The 14,385-nt window shown below is 62.7% G+C and overlaps 1 protein-coding gene across 2 annotated transcripts; it reads right to left on the bottom strand.

The window, feature by feature from the left end:
- Positions 1-2,315: 2,315 nt before the first annotated feature.
- Positions 2,316-13,421, bottom strand: SESN2 (sestrin 2). Of its 2 annotated transcripts, none has more exons than XM_075047619.1 (10): positions 13,223-13,421; positions 7,879-7,944; positions 6,750-6,947; positions 6,187-6,369; positions 5,587-5,796; positions 5,009-5,159; positions 4,723-4,838; positions 4,232-4,422; positions 3,861-4,005; positions 2,316-3,773 (listed from the first exon to the last, which is right to left on the bottom strand). In XM_075047619.1, the coding sequence occupies exons 1-10, from the start codon at positions 13,298-13,300 to the stop codon at positions 3,687-3,689; spliced, it is 1,425 nt and encodes a 474-aa protein (XP_074903720.1). In that variant the 5' UTR covers positions 13,301-13,421; the 3' UTR covers positions 2,316-3,686. The 2 variants fall into 2 exon arrangements, with proteins under 2 accessions (XP_074903720.1, XP_074903719.1); XM_075047618.1 differs by lacking the exon at positions 13,223-13,421 and adding an exon at positions 11,100-11,244.
- Positions 13,422-14,385: the final 964 nt, after the last annotated feature.

Here is a 14,385-nt window from a genome sequence, read left to right as displayed (position 1 = left end):
CCACCATGCAAATCACGCACCGTGCAAGCGAGCAATGCACCCAGCTCCAGCCGGCTGCTTGGAGCCTTGCCCAAGCCAAAACCTCTCCCAGCCGCTGCCGCGGCGCAGCCCCACGCTCGCAGCCCTCCTTCCACCTGCCCCACGGCACCCAGAGCCGAGAAAATCATCGCAAGGCGCTGACTCACGCCGGACACCGCTTGCTCGGGTGTTGTAAACCGGTCGCCATTCCTGATGGGTTTGCAATTGCTGATGCATCGCCCAGGCGCTGGGGTTTAAATATGAGCCTGGCCTGAGTTTGCAGGGCTGTAGGTTGGGTGCTGGGGGGCATTGCTGCTCCCTGGGTGTCCTGACACCCGGTTGGACTCAGTCTCATCCTGGTTATTTGATATTGCTGGGAAAAGCAAGACTGAGTGGCAAAAAGCAAGACTGAGTGGGGATGCAGAGCAGTGACCCCATGAGACGCTGGTGCTGTTTTCACCAGATGCACCAGGGTGAAACTGCAGCAAAGAAGGATTTTTTCTTTTTTTTTCTTTTTTTTTTTTTCTTTCCCCAAAGGCTCGGCCCCTCCCAGCATGGCTTAGAGACCAGAAACGGCGCCTTTACTTGGAGGATTTCTTCCATTTGAACAAAATGTTTTGCATGCCTCAAAGAGAGCCAGAAGGCAGCAGGAAAAATCCCTCCTCGGACAGAATCTCCCCCTTGACTTGACCCTTCTCTAATGATTGTCATTGAGCTGTCTCTAAAAGATGCCATTTTCTCATTTCTTTTGAAAAACCAACGCACAAACACAATTTTCCCCTCTTTGCAGCTGAACTGCCGGTGCCACCCCACCAAGACCTCCAGCCACACCAGGTCCCCGAGACCCCGCAGCCAGACGCCTCTATGTATACAGTAGAAAAGCCACTAGCATTAAAAATCTCAAAGTACCCTCCCTAAAATCATGCTAGGCTCACTTAAAAACAACCTCATAGTTGCCGTTCTCAGTATATTTGGGGAATAAACCCACCACCCCCTGGGGCAGGGAGCTCTTACCCTGGCAGGAGCTCCTCTAGGGATCCCGGGGGGGTCCCCAAGCACCCCCAGGTCCCCGCAGGGTGTTGTCCCCTCACTGGCTGGGTGTTACAGCGTGACACCCTAAAAATACAGCACTTGGGGCGGGGGGGGAGCTTTGCTTTTTTCTCTGCAGCCCTAAGGCACCATCGGTGGCTCAGCCTCCTCGGCCAGGGCTGGAAAAACACGCTGGGAAATATTTGGAAGCTGTGACTCAGCGCAGGAAAACTGCTCAGCCCCAGCTGACGCCTCCTGCAAGCCCAGCAAGCACAGGCAGGGCCCCCCCCTGCACCCCAGGGGGGTTTCTGGTGCCTTGGAAGCATTAAACTAACCCTTACCTGCGGTTTTTGCAGCTCTCCTCTGCAAGACATTTGCTAAACCCGCTTGCGGTCACCCGTCATGCGAAGAGGACCTGGACAGACGCCTGGATGGGGACTCCAGTCCAGGGACTTTGGTAGGACCGGCAAATCCGAGACCGACCCTCCTGCCTCAGTTTCCCCAGTGCCCTTGAGCTGCCCCAAGAGCATTTTTTCCCTGGGCACGATGCAAACAGAGGGTCTGTCCTATAAACCCCCAGCAAACCCTTACCATGCCAGTAGTGCCCGAGCCCCATCCAGCATCGCTGTCCCCAGCCCCGTGTCCCCACTCAGACGGGCAGCACGGCAGGTCCTGCCTGTCTGCAGGGGCTGGAGGGTCCGGACAGCCCCCGGAGCCAGGATCTGGCTCCTTGCTGCTTTTCGGGCACGCAGTGCAAGGATGTGTCTCGGTCTGCAGGGACAGGGCTGGAGCAGGGGGACAGGCAAGCCCTCCTTGGGGATCATATCGGCAGCTGCCAGGGGCTCCTGCCTGCACCCTGATAAGTGCTGGGCTCCATATCACGGGGCTGGGGTGGCCCCAGTGCCGCTTCACCCCCCTCCCAGCTCCACTGCAGCCTGCTCAGCTCCATCCCAGCAGCAGGACCAGTGCATCCCATGGGACACCCACATTGGGATGAGTGTCGGTGCCCCAAATCCTGGCTTTCTGGGAGGGTGCTACACCCAGGAGAGGCTGGGAATAGTCACTGCAAGGCCTCCCCATTTGCCCCCTTGGACAACCCAGGACTGCTCCCAGGCACCCCCAGAACGGTGGGACACCCCCACCCCATACTGTACTATGCAGGATCAGTCCCCGGGGCTGAGCAAGGGCAAAGGGAAGCTGCATCTCACACCCACTTGCTTGGCAGCGCTGCCCTGCAGAGATTTGGAAAAAGAAAAACAGAAAAAGAAAAAAAAAAAAAAGAACAACTTTATTTTTTCAAACAAGATCTGTAGCAAAGTCACAGTGGCATTTCCCTGCCCAGTCAGGAGTAAATACACCCAAAAAAATATAGAAATAACTTAACTGGAGCTACGGTTCAGCTGAGACAAACCAAGAGTGGCTGAGTGGCAGGCGATGCTGCTGGACCCGGACCCACGCTCCAGCAGAGCCAGGAGCAGGATTCTCCCAACCAGGCACCTCCCCGGCGACCCGCGCCGCTGGGAAATGCTCTGGCACATTTGGGTCAAGCTCCAGCCACCCCACGTCCCACTCCATCACCTTCACAGCAGGCAGGAGGGCAGCCCCAGGCAGCCCCGTGCCCCAACACAGCTCCCCACCTCAACCACGAAGGCTGAGGCAGCAGAGATGCGCCAGGGGCTGAAAAATGATGCAAAAAAAGGTGTAAAACACCCCGCAGGCACTCCTACCCTCACCTTGCTCCTGCCCTGGGACCCAGGTTAAGAGGCACTTCACATTCCAAATTGCAGGGGCTCGGGCAGGCAGAGCTTAACCCCTCCTGCAGCCCTGCCAGCCCCGATACGAGCGCTGGGCTGGGGTCCGGCCGTGCCAGGGTCCACGGAGAGGAGCGGCGAGGGGCTGCGCACACCCCCAGCCACGGAGGGGATGTCCCCATGTCACAGCAGGCGCTGAAGGCAACAGAAACATCCAGGTCAGGGCAGGGAGGAGATGCGGAGCCGCAGTCTCTCCACCAGCTACGCAGACCCTGATGTGGGGGGGACTCAGGTGGGAGACGAGTGGCACTGGGGGCTGCCCGGCTGGGCGACGGGATGGCCGGATCCTTCCCACCGCTCCTGCGGCGCGTTCCTCGGGGGCGAGCCAGAGAGGTGGGGAGGGTGTGCGAGGGCAGCATCCCCACCAGCAGCTGCATGTCTTCCAGCACGATGAGACCCCCAAAAAGCAGCGGCAAAGCCCACGACCCCCTGTGGTAATCCCTGGCACGAGGGCAGCCCTCCGTGGCGGCAGTCTTGGTGCCAGGAGGTGGCACAGAGGTGTAACACCAGCACTGCACGGTAAAGGCAGCACCCACGAGCACCCCAATTTGGATTCATCTGGGCTCACCCCGAGAAAGGCACGGAGCGGTCGAGCACCCCCAGCTCCGCCAAGCCCCGGGCAGCACTCCGGTGTATTCCCAGCACTGACAGCTTCTTGGGGGTCCCCTCTCCTGGGATGAGGGGCAGGGAAGCCCCCTCTTTCCTTCCACAGCTCCAGCTCCCTTAACGGGGGGGAGACAATATTCCAGCAAAGTCTTTAGGGTACCAGCTCCCCCCAGCCATTCCCCCAAACCTGGGGCAGGAGGAGGAGGAGGGAGCAAAGGCCGGTCAGGTCATGTAGCGGGTGACGGCTCTCAGGGCGTAGAGCAGAGCCGCCTGCATCCGAGCCTCCAGCAAGAGCAGGTTGATGTGAACCTACACATGGAGAATGGGGTCAGGGCACGGGTGGGGGGCTCAGCATCCCCCCACACCCTGCCAGGAGGGAAAGGGATGGGCCAGCACCTTCTCCGAGTGCTTGAAGTGTCTCCAGAACTGCGTATACATCCGCTTGGTCGTCTTCTCCGGGTAGCAAGCCACCGTCTTGATGTAGACCTTCAAGCTGCGCTCCAGGAGCTGGTTCACCTCCCCGTAGTCATAGTCGTCGTAGCTGGGGGAGAGAGGAGGGTGCGTTACCCCCGGGCTTTATCCCTGCCCATTTGCACACCCCAGGCTCCTTCTGGACCTAAGCTGAGCCCCCCACCAGCATCACTTTGCCTTACCCTAAGCAGCAGCTACAATCTCACCAAGACCAAATCACAGGGTCCCAGGCTGGACCCACTCGTGGGGTCTACGCAGGGTGGAGAACAGGCTCCGGCCACAGCTCGGGGACCTACCGGATGCCGAAGACGCAGTGGACGTAGTTCCAGATGGCTCTGCGCAGCATGGACGTGTCCACGCCGCAGTGCATGGCGATGGTGTTGTACGTCAGGTTGTAGACGACCTGGAATTTCTCGTCCAGGAGTTGTCCCACGTCGGGGTAGAGGCGGTTGATCAGCGAGTAGCCGTGGTCCTCCCAGGTGTAATCCTGCCGGAGAAAAGATGCTGGGGTAGGGGCTTGATGCACTCTATCCCAGCTGAAACCAGGACATCTTCAAAGGCAGGGACGTAAGCTGGGGTGTGTCCCCCCCATGTTGACCCCCCCAACTATTAGCATCTGGTTGCATCGCTCAGACAGCTCTAGCCTGGTCCCAGCCCTTCACCCTCTGCACCCACGCTGTCTGTGCAATGCCAAGACCCTGGAAAGACCCCCACTGCTCCCCCCATCAAGACAAGAAGGACCTGCCACCCCTTACCCTCCGGCCGGTGCGGGACCGCAAGCACCCACCTGGGCATGGAAAGTGGGGGGCGCCTGCTCACCCCTCCGCGTGAAGTCCTTGTAGCTGAACTCAGGGTCCTCCACGAAGCAGAGGACGTTGGACTGCAGGGAGTGATCCACAATATCTGCAAGGCACCACCGCAGCGGCTGTGAGCGACGCGGTATGATCCCAAACAGAGCCAGCCCTGCAGCTGGGGGCCTGATCCTGCTCCTCCCTGGGCATACACTGGCTCCTTCCCCACCCCGACCCATTGGGACCCCATCCTCAGCCAGCTGCACCCCTGCACCTCCTCACCCGAGGGAGTGACCAGCAAACTCTCCGTTTTCTCCAGCTCAAAGCGCGTCGCCATCTCCTCCTGCGTGACCCCCTCCTCCTCCAGCTGGCTTTCCTGCAGCAGCTTCATCCTCTCCATCAGCACCTCCACCTCCTGCATGGCATCTTTGCCCTGGCAAAGCAGAGGGCAGAGTCAATGCTGCCCCAGGTTGAGCAAGGTTGCAGAAGGGTTGCAAGCCCAGAGCAGCATGGGGCCGCTCTCAGCTCCGCTGTCACTTGGAGCAGCCCCAGGGCTGCTCTAAAGAGCATTTGCCTCTGGGTTTGTCCTACCCGGCCCCCAGCTGCCTCCGTGCCTTATCCTGGGGACTGGGAGGAGGGGGAAGCCCTGAGGAGGATGCTACTGCGCGGAGGATGCTACTGCGCGGAGGATGCTACTGCGCGGAGGATGCTACTGCGCGGCCCTAAAGCACCTGCTGTTCCCAATAAAAGGCCTTGGGGCAATTCCCTGGGGAAGCACCATAAAGCAGACCAGCACCCCACCACGCCCTCCCTTCCCACCCCACATCCCCACACCTGCAAGGCAAAGCCCCCCCCCTTACCCCAGAGCCCCCCATGCTATCATCAGAGGCAGGGCTGCTGTCGCTGTGGGGTGAGGGGGGCCAGCAGCCGTGCCCCCCATCCTGGTCCTCCTCGGGGTTGATGCCGCAGCCGAAGACGAAGGAGGCGAGCGAGTGGTAGTGGGTGAGGAGCACCAGGGCCTGCACCAGCTCCGCCAGCGACCAACTGTTCTCCCCCGTTTTCAGCAGAGCCTGCAAACCACACGGGGTTGGAAAGAAGCCCCCCCCAGCCCCCCCGCTCGCTGCGCCGTACCCCCCCACCGCACCCCAGAGCCAGGGTAAGCCAAGGGCAGGGAGACAGGAGGGTGTTTGGGATGTGCCTCCCCCATAAGCTAGCTGCTGTCACAGCAGGACAGTCCCCAGCCGTGGGGGGACAAGTCACCCCTTCCCCATCCCTTCCCCATCCATTGGGAGCAGCGCAGACCCTGCCCTCTGACTTGGAGACGCCCTCAGCCCTGAAAGGGTTAAACCTGGGGAGGGTGGGGGGCTTGAGCAAGCAGGGATGGGGTCCCTGGGGTCAAGCCCCTCAAATCGAGTGTGGTTTGGGGGGGGCGGATCTGTGCCGGCAGCATCAGCTCTCACCTCGATGTGCTCCTTGGTGATGAGCCAGGGTCGGTGTGCCAGCAGTTTGTTGATCTCGTTGAGGTTCCTGAGTTTTTGGGGGGCATAGTGCAGCCCCTGCAGCCACGCCGGGTTGCCCCCCACCCGCAGGAACTCCTCCATGTGCAAGCCCACCAGGTAGGAGCACTGGTGCCGGGCTGCTGCCTGCAGGGAGAGCCGGGCATTCAGCCCCCAGCGCTGGCCAGGGACCCCCCACAACCCTCCTACAAACCCTTGGAGAAGCCAAGGCAGGGAGCTGCCACCACTCCTGGAGGGTTTTCCCTGGGGATACGAGTCCAGAGAGGGGTCTCTGCCCACCCCCTCCCATCAATGCCAGTCCTCAGGGGCTCTGGAGGGGAGGGGGTTGCTGGGGTACCCTGGGTGGGCACCACGGGACCAACCCCAAAGGGGCTTCCAAGCCTCTGGGACCACAGATTGGGGAGGGGGGGGGCATCTCTGGGGTCCCAACTGCCTTCCTGCCTCCGGGCAAAAACCCCGCGGAGGCGCTGGGACCACACGTAACCCCATGGGACCCCCATCCTCACCATGATGGCGATGTAATGGCGCTTGTGGTAGGGCAGGGGCCCGTCCATGCGCAGCAGGAGGTACTGGGTCTTCCAGAAGCTGCTGAGATACTGGGGGTGCAGCCCCATGACCATGGTGATGTTGTCCACCCTGCCCGCCGAGACGAAGGCTTCGATGAGGAGCTGGCGTAAGCTGCTGTCCACACCTTCCTGCAGGATCTGCCGGCGTGGGGAGAGGAGCGTGGTGAAGGGTTGTGTGCTGCAGCCCCCCACTCTTCCCAACAGCCCCCCCCTAACCTAGAGGGAGACCCCTCCATCAAGCATCAGTGGCTAGCAGGACCCAAGCATCCAGGGGCACCCATCCCACCCCAGAGCACCCATCCCACCCCATCAGACGCTCACCCCGTCGGAGGTGGTGCCCAGCCTCCTCCCTGCCGCCCGGTACGGACACCGCCGGCAGCCCCCACTGCCCATCTCCTCCCTCCCAGTCCCGGGGGGCTGGGTGTGATGGGGGGTCTCCATGCCGGACCCCGCACAGCCCGGCCGGCTCAGTCCACGGCGTTGGGTTGTTTATTTGGGCGCTGGTGTGCAGCGGGGAGGAGATGGGGCTCAGCTGCACCCCCCCCCCCCAGCCTCTCCACCCCCACCGCGGTGACGAAACCATGTCGCTATCTCTGCTGAAGGAGGAACCATCTGGGACACCGACGCTGGGTGCCGAGATAGGGCTGTGGGTGCTCCGGCATGGGGAGTCCTGGGGATTTCAGGGCACAGTTTTTGGGGTGGGGTGGGCAGGGCAGGAGGTGGGCTACCTTTGCAGCACAGGGGAAAGACAGCCGCGTTTGGATGAGTGGGGAAACTGAGGCACAGGCAGGGACTTGGGGCAGGAAAACACCGGGGTGAAACAACACACCCGCTCCCCCCATCCTCTAAAACAAGACACCCCCCCCCCACTGGGATACCCCCCAGCTGGGTGACCCTTCTCCATCCCAGCCCTACCCCAACTGGGCATGAGCAACTGGGGGGGGGGGGTGGGAGGGCGAGAACCCGTCCTTAACAGCCCCCTGTCCCCCCCACCCAGGGCAGGGAGGGGTGGAGGAGCCCCCCAGCAGGGAAGGACGCACCCACCCAAGACCCTCCCCACCACCCTTACCTCTCCCAGGGGGATGAAGGCGCTGGGACCCTTCCCCAGCTGCTGGGGGACTTTGACCCCTGCGTCCTAGGAAGAAAAGAGCAGCAGCTTTAGTCCGGCACCGGGGTAGCCGGGAGCCACCGAGCGTCCCCGGGACGAGCAACCGGCGGTGGCGGGACGAGTACGGCGGCACCGGAAAGGGTGACTCAGGCAGTCACCCCACACGGGCCACGGGGACGCGCGGCCGTCGCCCCCGCGCCCTTGCGTCAGGCTGGGCAGAGCCTGATGAAATCGGGCAGGGGTGTTGCTCTGCACCCCCGGGAGGTGTGACACGCCGGGACGGTGCCAGGACACCGGAGCTGTGGCATCGTGGGCCGGGAGAGCGGAGATATCTCCGGCACCTGGGTCTTGGTTTACCACCGCCATGGGAAAACACAGGGGAAAACCGGAGCTGGGTCTTGGTTTACCACCTCTACGGGAAAACACAGGGGAAAACCGGAGCCCGGGGGGGTCCCGCAGCAGCACGGATCTGGCCATGGCCCTGGCTGCAGCCGGGCACTGCGGCTTGCAATCACCAGCATAAACACGGCACCCGGGGTTCCCACTAACACTCCCCAGGCACAAAATGCCGATAAACATCTCCACCAGCTTTTTTTTTTTTTTTTTTCCCCCCCAAATCCGTTAACACAGTTAAACCAGAAACGAACCACCTGGTTACAGGGCAGCTGCTGCGCTCCATGCTCCAAGCACAGGGTTCGGACCCTTTCTGACCCCCCCATGCTCCATCTCCACCCCCCCCCCACCTCCCCAGGGAAGAGCAAGTGTTTCCATCCTATATTTTCTCCCAGCAGATCTTCCTCTCCTCTCTGCTGGCGGGTGGGGGCCGGCTGCACGCAGGGGCAGCAATGGGGATGCTGCAAGCAGGACCCCCCCCCAACTAGAACACAAGGGGACCAGGACCCCCCCCAGCCCTCCTGCTGCAGGGGTGGCTCGGTGCCCATGGGGACCCCCCCCCAGCCAGCCCCAGAAATGAAACACAGGGATGCAGCAGAGCCTGAATCCTCCCCCGTCCCACTTTAGCACCGCGGCATCCCACCAGCTTGCAAGTTTGCAACGGCGCAGGGGAAATTTCTCTGCCTGCATCACAGCAGCACCCACAGGTACCAACCGCAGACGGGGGAGGGACGCAACACCCAGCCCCGAGAGCTAAAATAATCCCCCTAAAACACCTCCAGAGAAACCAGAACCTGGTTTGGGGCTGGAAGAAAAGAGTGGAAAAGGGTTCAAGCGCTCCCAGCCCTCGGATGGAGGCAAGGGGGAAAGGGGGCTGGTGCACGGTCCCCCCAAATACAAGGGGGACACGGCGCTTACGTGAAATAAGGACCGAGACGGGGCAGCGGTAGCAGAAAGGGCATCCAGCAGACGAACGCCCACAGCATTGCTTCCTCCAACCCACGCTCCGGATACAGGTGCCAGCGGTGGCACCCATTGCCCACCGCAGAGGAGGTGCTCAGGGCCCCCGCTCTGGGTGGGGAAACACCAGCCTCCTTTTCCCATTCCCAGCAGAAATTCCCCGGGGCCCTCTGCCAGCAGGAGCCAGGGTGGCACCGTGAGGTTGGGACCTGTCCCCGAGCACAGGCTTGCGCTCGGTCACGTCTGCTGGGACTTTTGAATGGGAGCCCAGCACCAACCGTGCAGGCAGGACGCAAGCCTGGGGTCAGGATCTGCCCACTCAGGGAGCTGGCAGGGTCTGAGCCCCCCTGGGATGCCCAGGACCACCCTGTTCCATCCCACGGCACACGTCCCCCGTGCAAACCCAGCGGGGAGCAGCGGTGTCACGGAGAACCGGAGCCAGCAGCAGCCATGCCCACGGTGTCGGACACGGCAAAGGTCCCACGGCCCATCCGGAGGGATGCGTCGGCCGGCAGAGACCCGCACCCTGCTTTGCTCTGGGTGCAAGGAGAGACGCGGGAGGGGGGGACGCACAGGGCAGGCGATGGCCACCGGTGACCCCCCGCTCGCACCGCTGGGGACACGGAGGAAGCCGGGCACCCCGTCCCAGCGGCTGCGGGTGCTCACACACTCTTCACCACTGGAAGCGGACAGCCTTGCTCCCGCAGCACCCCAGTTACTGGGTGAACTGACCGAAGCGGGAGCTGCACTTGGGATCATCTGCAAGGCTGCTGCTCCGGCAGGACCCCACGGCTCTTGCTGTCCTGGGGGGGAAGGGGGTGGGCAAAGGCATGACCCACATTTTACCGTGCTCCTCCCTCCCGCGGCTCAGCCAGGCAGATGCTCCCCCCATCCCATCAGCCACACTGCACCAAGGCAATTCCCAGTGACCCCCTGTCTCCCTTCCCCACATTACCTCCTTCCACCCACAGCTGTCAAAGGCTCCCTGGGGTGGGCAAAACACGGCTACCCCCGCACCCACAGCATCAATGCAGAAAAAAAGCAAGCACAGCACCCAGCGGCACCTTCCAAAACCGATGGCACGATCAGACACACACCTTCCAGCCCGTTAATGACGGGGAAGCTCAAAGGGCAGCTCTGCCCCCCAAACCTGCTCTCTCCCCCCACGCTCATCATCCGGCATCACACCCGGTGCCAAGCTCCCGGCCTCCTGCAACCGGGCAGAAGAGGCTGCGACGAGGTGGCAGCGAAGTTCCCGATGCCGGGATTCACCTGCGGGAGACGGGGCATCTCACGGGGCAGGGGTGCCGACGGCAGGACGCCACGTCCCGCTCTCCAGCCGTGGAGCAAGGGGACCGGGAGCCGCTTCTCCCAGGGGTCTTTTCCACGGACAAGCCCCGGGGCCAGCTTCGCCAGGAGAGATACTCGAAAGCTGGAGCCGGGCACAGCCCAGGTGACGGCGGGTGCCTTCTCCTGCCAGCTGGCTCCAAATCAGCCCCGAGGCAGCGGGTGCAGCCTGGCACCCTCTCCCGAGCGGGGAAGGGGCGTGGGTGGGACGGCACGAGGTGACCACGCAGCAGCTGCCAGCGCGGCCACGTGCTCCCCAACGTGTCGGGCAGCGGGTGACGGCACGCCGTGGGCTCTCGCCGGCACCGGGCTGCAGCCAACCTGGCAAAGGGAGCAGCGCCCGAATCCACCGGCTCCGACCGCTCTGAGAGCACGGGGTGCTCCTGCCCTGAGTCACCACGGAAGCGACATGGGGGTGACAGCCGTGTCATGGCTCATGCCATCGCTGCTGCAGGTGCTGAGCTGGCTCCGCGCTGACTCACAGTTTGGGGAGAAAGAGCTGCTCTGGTGCTCCAAGAGGTTCCCTGGGAGGGGACGGCAACAGAGAGAATCCCGGCAGGCAAATCCATGGGATGCAGGTGGCAGGACTTCCAACCCCAAAGGCAGCGAGCAGCCGGGGAGCCCAGCCCACCCCGCTGCTTTTCGGTGACAGCTCAGGGTGACCTTTGAAGGTGCATTTTAATCATCCCTACGTAGAGGCTCATTATGTTTTGCTGCATTAAGCAATGCTCAGGGGCACTGCAGTTAACCCTCGGCGCACCGCCACCGGGTAGGGTATCACCTCCTGCTTCTGCTGATGGGGAAACTGAGGCACAGAGGTGATGCTCTGACCCGTGCCACCCGCGCAACCTGCTCCCAGGCTCCAGCCAGCACAGAGCAGGAGGAGAATCTCAACAGAGACACTGGGGGAAGAAGTTAATCCCCTGGGAGCAGAATAGGTATGCCCAGCAATGAGCCACCCCCCCACCCCACCCGGGTGCCAGTGCTTAGTCAGGTGTTGGAAAATCAGTCCTGATAAGGCGAGGTTAAACAAACACCACTGCAGCCACCTGGCAGAGCAGGTTTGCCCCTCGTAACCGTGCTCCTGCCAAAAACCGGGCAGGAGGCTGTCCCTGGGCCATATTGGGGGGCGAGACCAGCGCTGGGGCTCGGCCCCACTGACGCACGGAGCCAACGTGCGAGTACCACCCCCTTGGCACGAGCTGCCCCCACCACACCCCCAGCCAGACCCGCTCCTGGAAAGCTAAACCCAGCTGCCACCGCGCTCCAGCGAGGAAGGTAACAGGATCCCCAAATCCCACCCTACCTCGTCCTGAAAACCCAAAGAGGTTTCACGGAGAAGAGCGGAGCTGCCGCTGAACAGACAGCCCTGCAGCGGTGCAAACCCCACTGCCACAGCACACAGGAACAAAAAACCGAGGCGCTTGCACGGCGGGTGCGAACGTCCCAGCCCACGGAGTTTCAGTGGTACCTGTTAGATGTCAGCGGCCAAGGTCTAAGGCATCCCCACCACCGCTGGCCTCCCCCAGCCTGCTCCAAAGCACCGATTTCAGGCTTCAGCTCATGCCAGGACAAGTACCGGAGGGAGTTCCCTGGCAGCGCTGCTGTCTGGGGTCTTTCCCACCTGCTGTCCCGGGGTTTCCAGCTTCCAGCCCATGTCAGGAGTAACCATCCCTGCAGCTACGCCGAGGTGGCACAGCTATTTGGGGAGCCACCGACTCCCCGCGAGCAAAGCCCTGAGCTGCAGAGCAATCCCGCTGTCCCTGGGGAAGCCGGAGGGAAGGGGAATGCAGGAGCAAGAGGAAAAACTGCAAATGTTTTTTTCGGAGAGGAAAATAAGTCTGACAAATAGAGGCAATTCCCAACTTTTCAGGAAACTCGGCAAGTTACAGACCGGTCCAATTGCCTGGGAAGGACAGGGAGGTCCTGCAAAGCTCCAAGGACACCTCAGCACTCCAGTCTTGCAGACTGGACTCCAAACACAAAAGCCCTGGGCGATGTGAGAGGTTTCCCAGACCTTGCGGTTAACGGGGACATCAGAGAGATCCCATGCCCAGCCCGGGAACGGCAGCATGAGCTGAATGACTGGATGGAGCCCCCGGAGCCCCCCACCCTGCCACCACCTATCCCAGCGGGCACGTCCCGTTGCCAGCCCCTGCCTCAGTTTCCCTTCTCCTCCTGGCCCACACCTGCAGGCAGGACCCCTGCCCGGCTCCCACGCACATCGCAGCTCCTGGAGGGTTCGGCAGACCCTGCCACCTCCCCATCCAGCCCCCCCCAACGTCCCCTTGCCAGGACAGGGCCACCCCACCCCCGAGAGCCCTGGGTGGGCTCCCAGCACCCTAGCCTGCTCCCGCACCCCAGCACCCTTATTTTTAAGCTGGCTGCAAAGCAAACGAGGGTTATTTCTGCAGCCCGGCTTCTCCCCTCCCTGCAACCGACCACGGCGGGGGGGGGGGGGACGGGACACGGGGCCACCTCCAGCCCCTCCCGGCGGGACCCCCCGGGCGCCCCGCACGGTGACAGCACCCCATCCCATCCCGGGGAGAAGCAGCGGGCGATACAAAACGGGACCGCCCCGGGCAGGCGAGCACCGAGCCCTTACCTCGCCGCCCCGCCGGGCCCCGCAGCCCCGGTATTCCTCCGGTCCCGCGGGGGGGCACGGCGAACCGGCCAGCAGCATGGCAGCGCGGGGGGCTTAAGCGATGGGCATGGCTCCGGGACAACCCCCCCCCCTTCCCCTCCCCTAGGCTCTAGAACGGCCCCGGGCGGGGTGGGGGGGTCCCCGGACACCCCCCCCCGGCTCTAGAACCTTCGCCGGTTCTTCGCGCTCCGCGCCCGCTTTCATAGCGCGGCGGTGGGCGGGAGGGGTAAGGGTGATAGCCCCGCCCTCCCTCGGCGTCTCGACCAATGGTAAAGAGAGGGAGTGGCCAACGCGGGACCGTCAGCCAATAGGGCGAGGCGGCGCGGGGGATGCTGGGGGTTGTAGTTCGCCGCCCGTTCCTGGAGCGGCCGCGGGTTGAGGCCGCCGGGTGCGAATGCTGCGAACCGTGGTCGGAGCCCCGGGCTGGCAGCAGCGTGAGCCCCCACCTCCCCGTGGGCAGGGGGTGTCTCACACACCGCCCACGCTCTCTGCTCCGAGGGGAAGGAGAGGTTCCCTCCGCCCAGCCCGGCTGCGGCACTTTCCCGAGCTTTTGACGCAGGGAGTCACGGAAAATGTCTCCCGGGGCCAAAGGGAAAAGAAACCTGGTGGAAAAGGCACGCGAGGAGCCTGCGCGCGTTTGCGGGCGGTGGTGTTTGTTCAAAATGGCTCAGCTGTCCTGGTCTTACCTTGCGGGCAGAGCCCGTCCCGTGGCTCTGCGTGGCCATGAGCAATCGCTGCGTCCCCCCCTCCTGCCACCCCAGGGCACCCCAAGGCTCCCCCCGGCTTTGCACGGAGCACTTTGGTTAACCCAGTGCAGAAAAGCCCCAAGAGTTGCAGAGCAGCTTTCCCCTCCCATCCTCTACAAGGCCCACGCCAGCTCCTGTCCATTTGAATAACAAAACACCAAACCCAATAAAAGAAGGTGAAAGAAGGAAAAAATAAAATCCCACAACCACAGACAGCCCCAGACAGCAGCGCTGATAACAATCTGGTGCTGCTTGACAGCCTGCACATGGCAAAGTCCAGCAAACGGGAGTCGCTGCACAAACAACTCGGGTTTTGCCTGGCAACAGCCTCCTCCAGCTCTGGACCTGAGCTCCTGCCAATTAAGTGAACATGTCAGC

The sequence above is a fragment of the Buteo buteo genome, chromosome 16 (genome assembly GCF_964188355.1).
Source record: "Buteo buteo chromosome 16, bButBut1.hap1.1, whole genome shotgun sequence".
Taxonomy (NCBI): domain Eukaryota; kingdom Metazoa; phylum Chordata; class Aves; order Accipitriformes; family Accipitridae; genus Buteo; species Buteo buteo.
This window is presented reverse-complemented; position numbering and strand designations above follow the sequence as displayed.

Coding starts and splice junctions, on each gene's coding strand:
- SESN2 (XM_075047618.1), bottom strand. CDS start 11,186: ATGGATTTGCCTGCCGGGATTCTCTCTGTTGCCGTCCCCTCCCAGGGA. Junction 7,945..11,099: donor CAGCTCTTTCTCCCCAAACT/GTGAGTCAGCGC, acceptor TTTTCTTCCTAG/GACGCAGGGGTCAAAGTCCC. Junction 5,160..5,586: donor ATAGCATGGGGGGCTCTGGG/GTAAGGGGGGGG, acceptor CTGCTTTGCCAG/GGCAAAGATGCCATGCAGGA.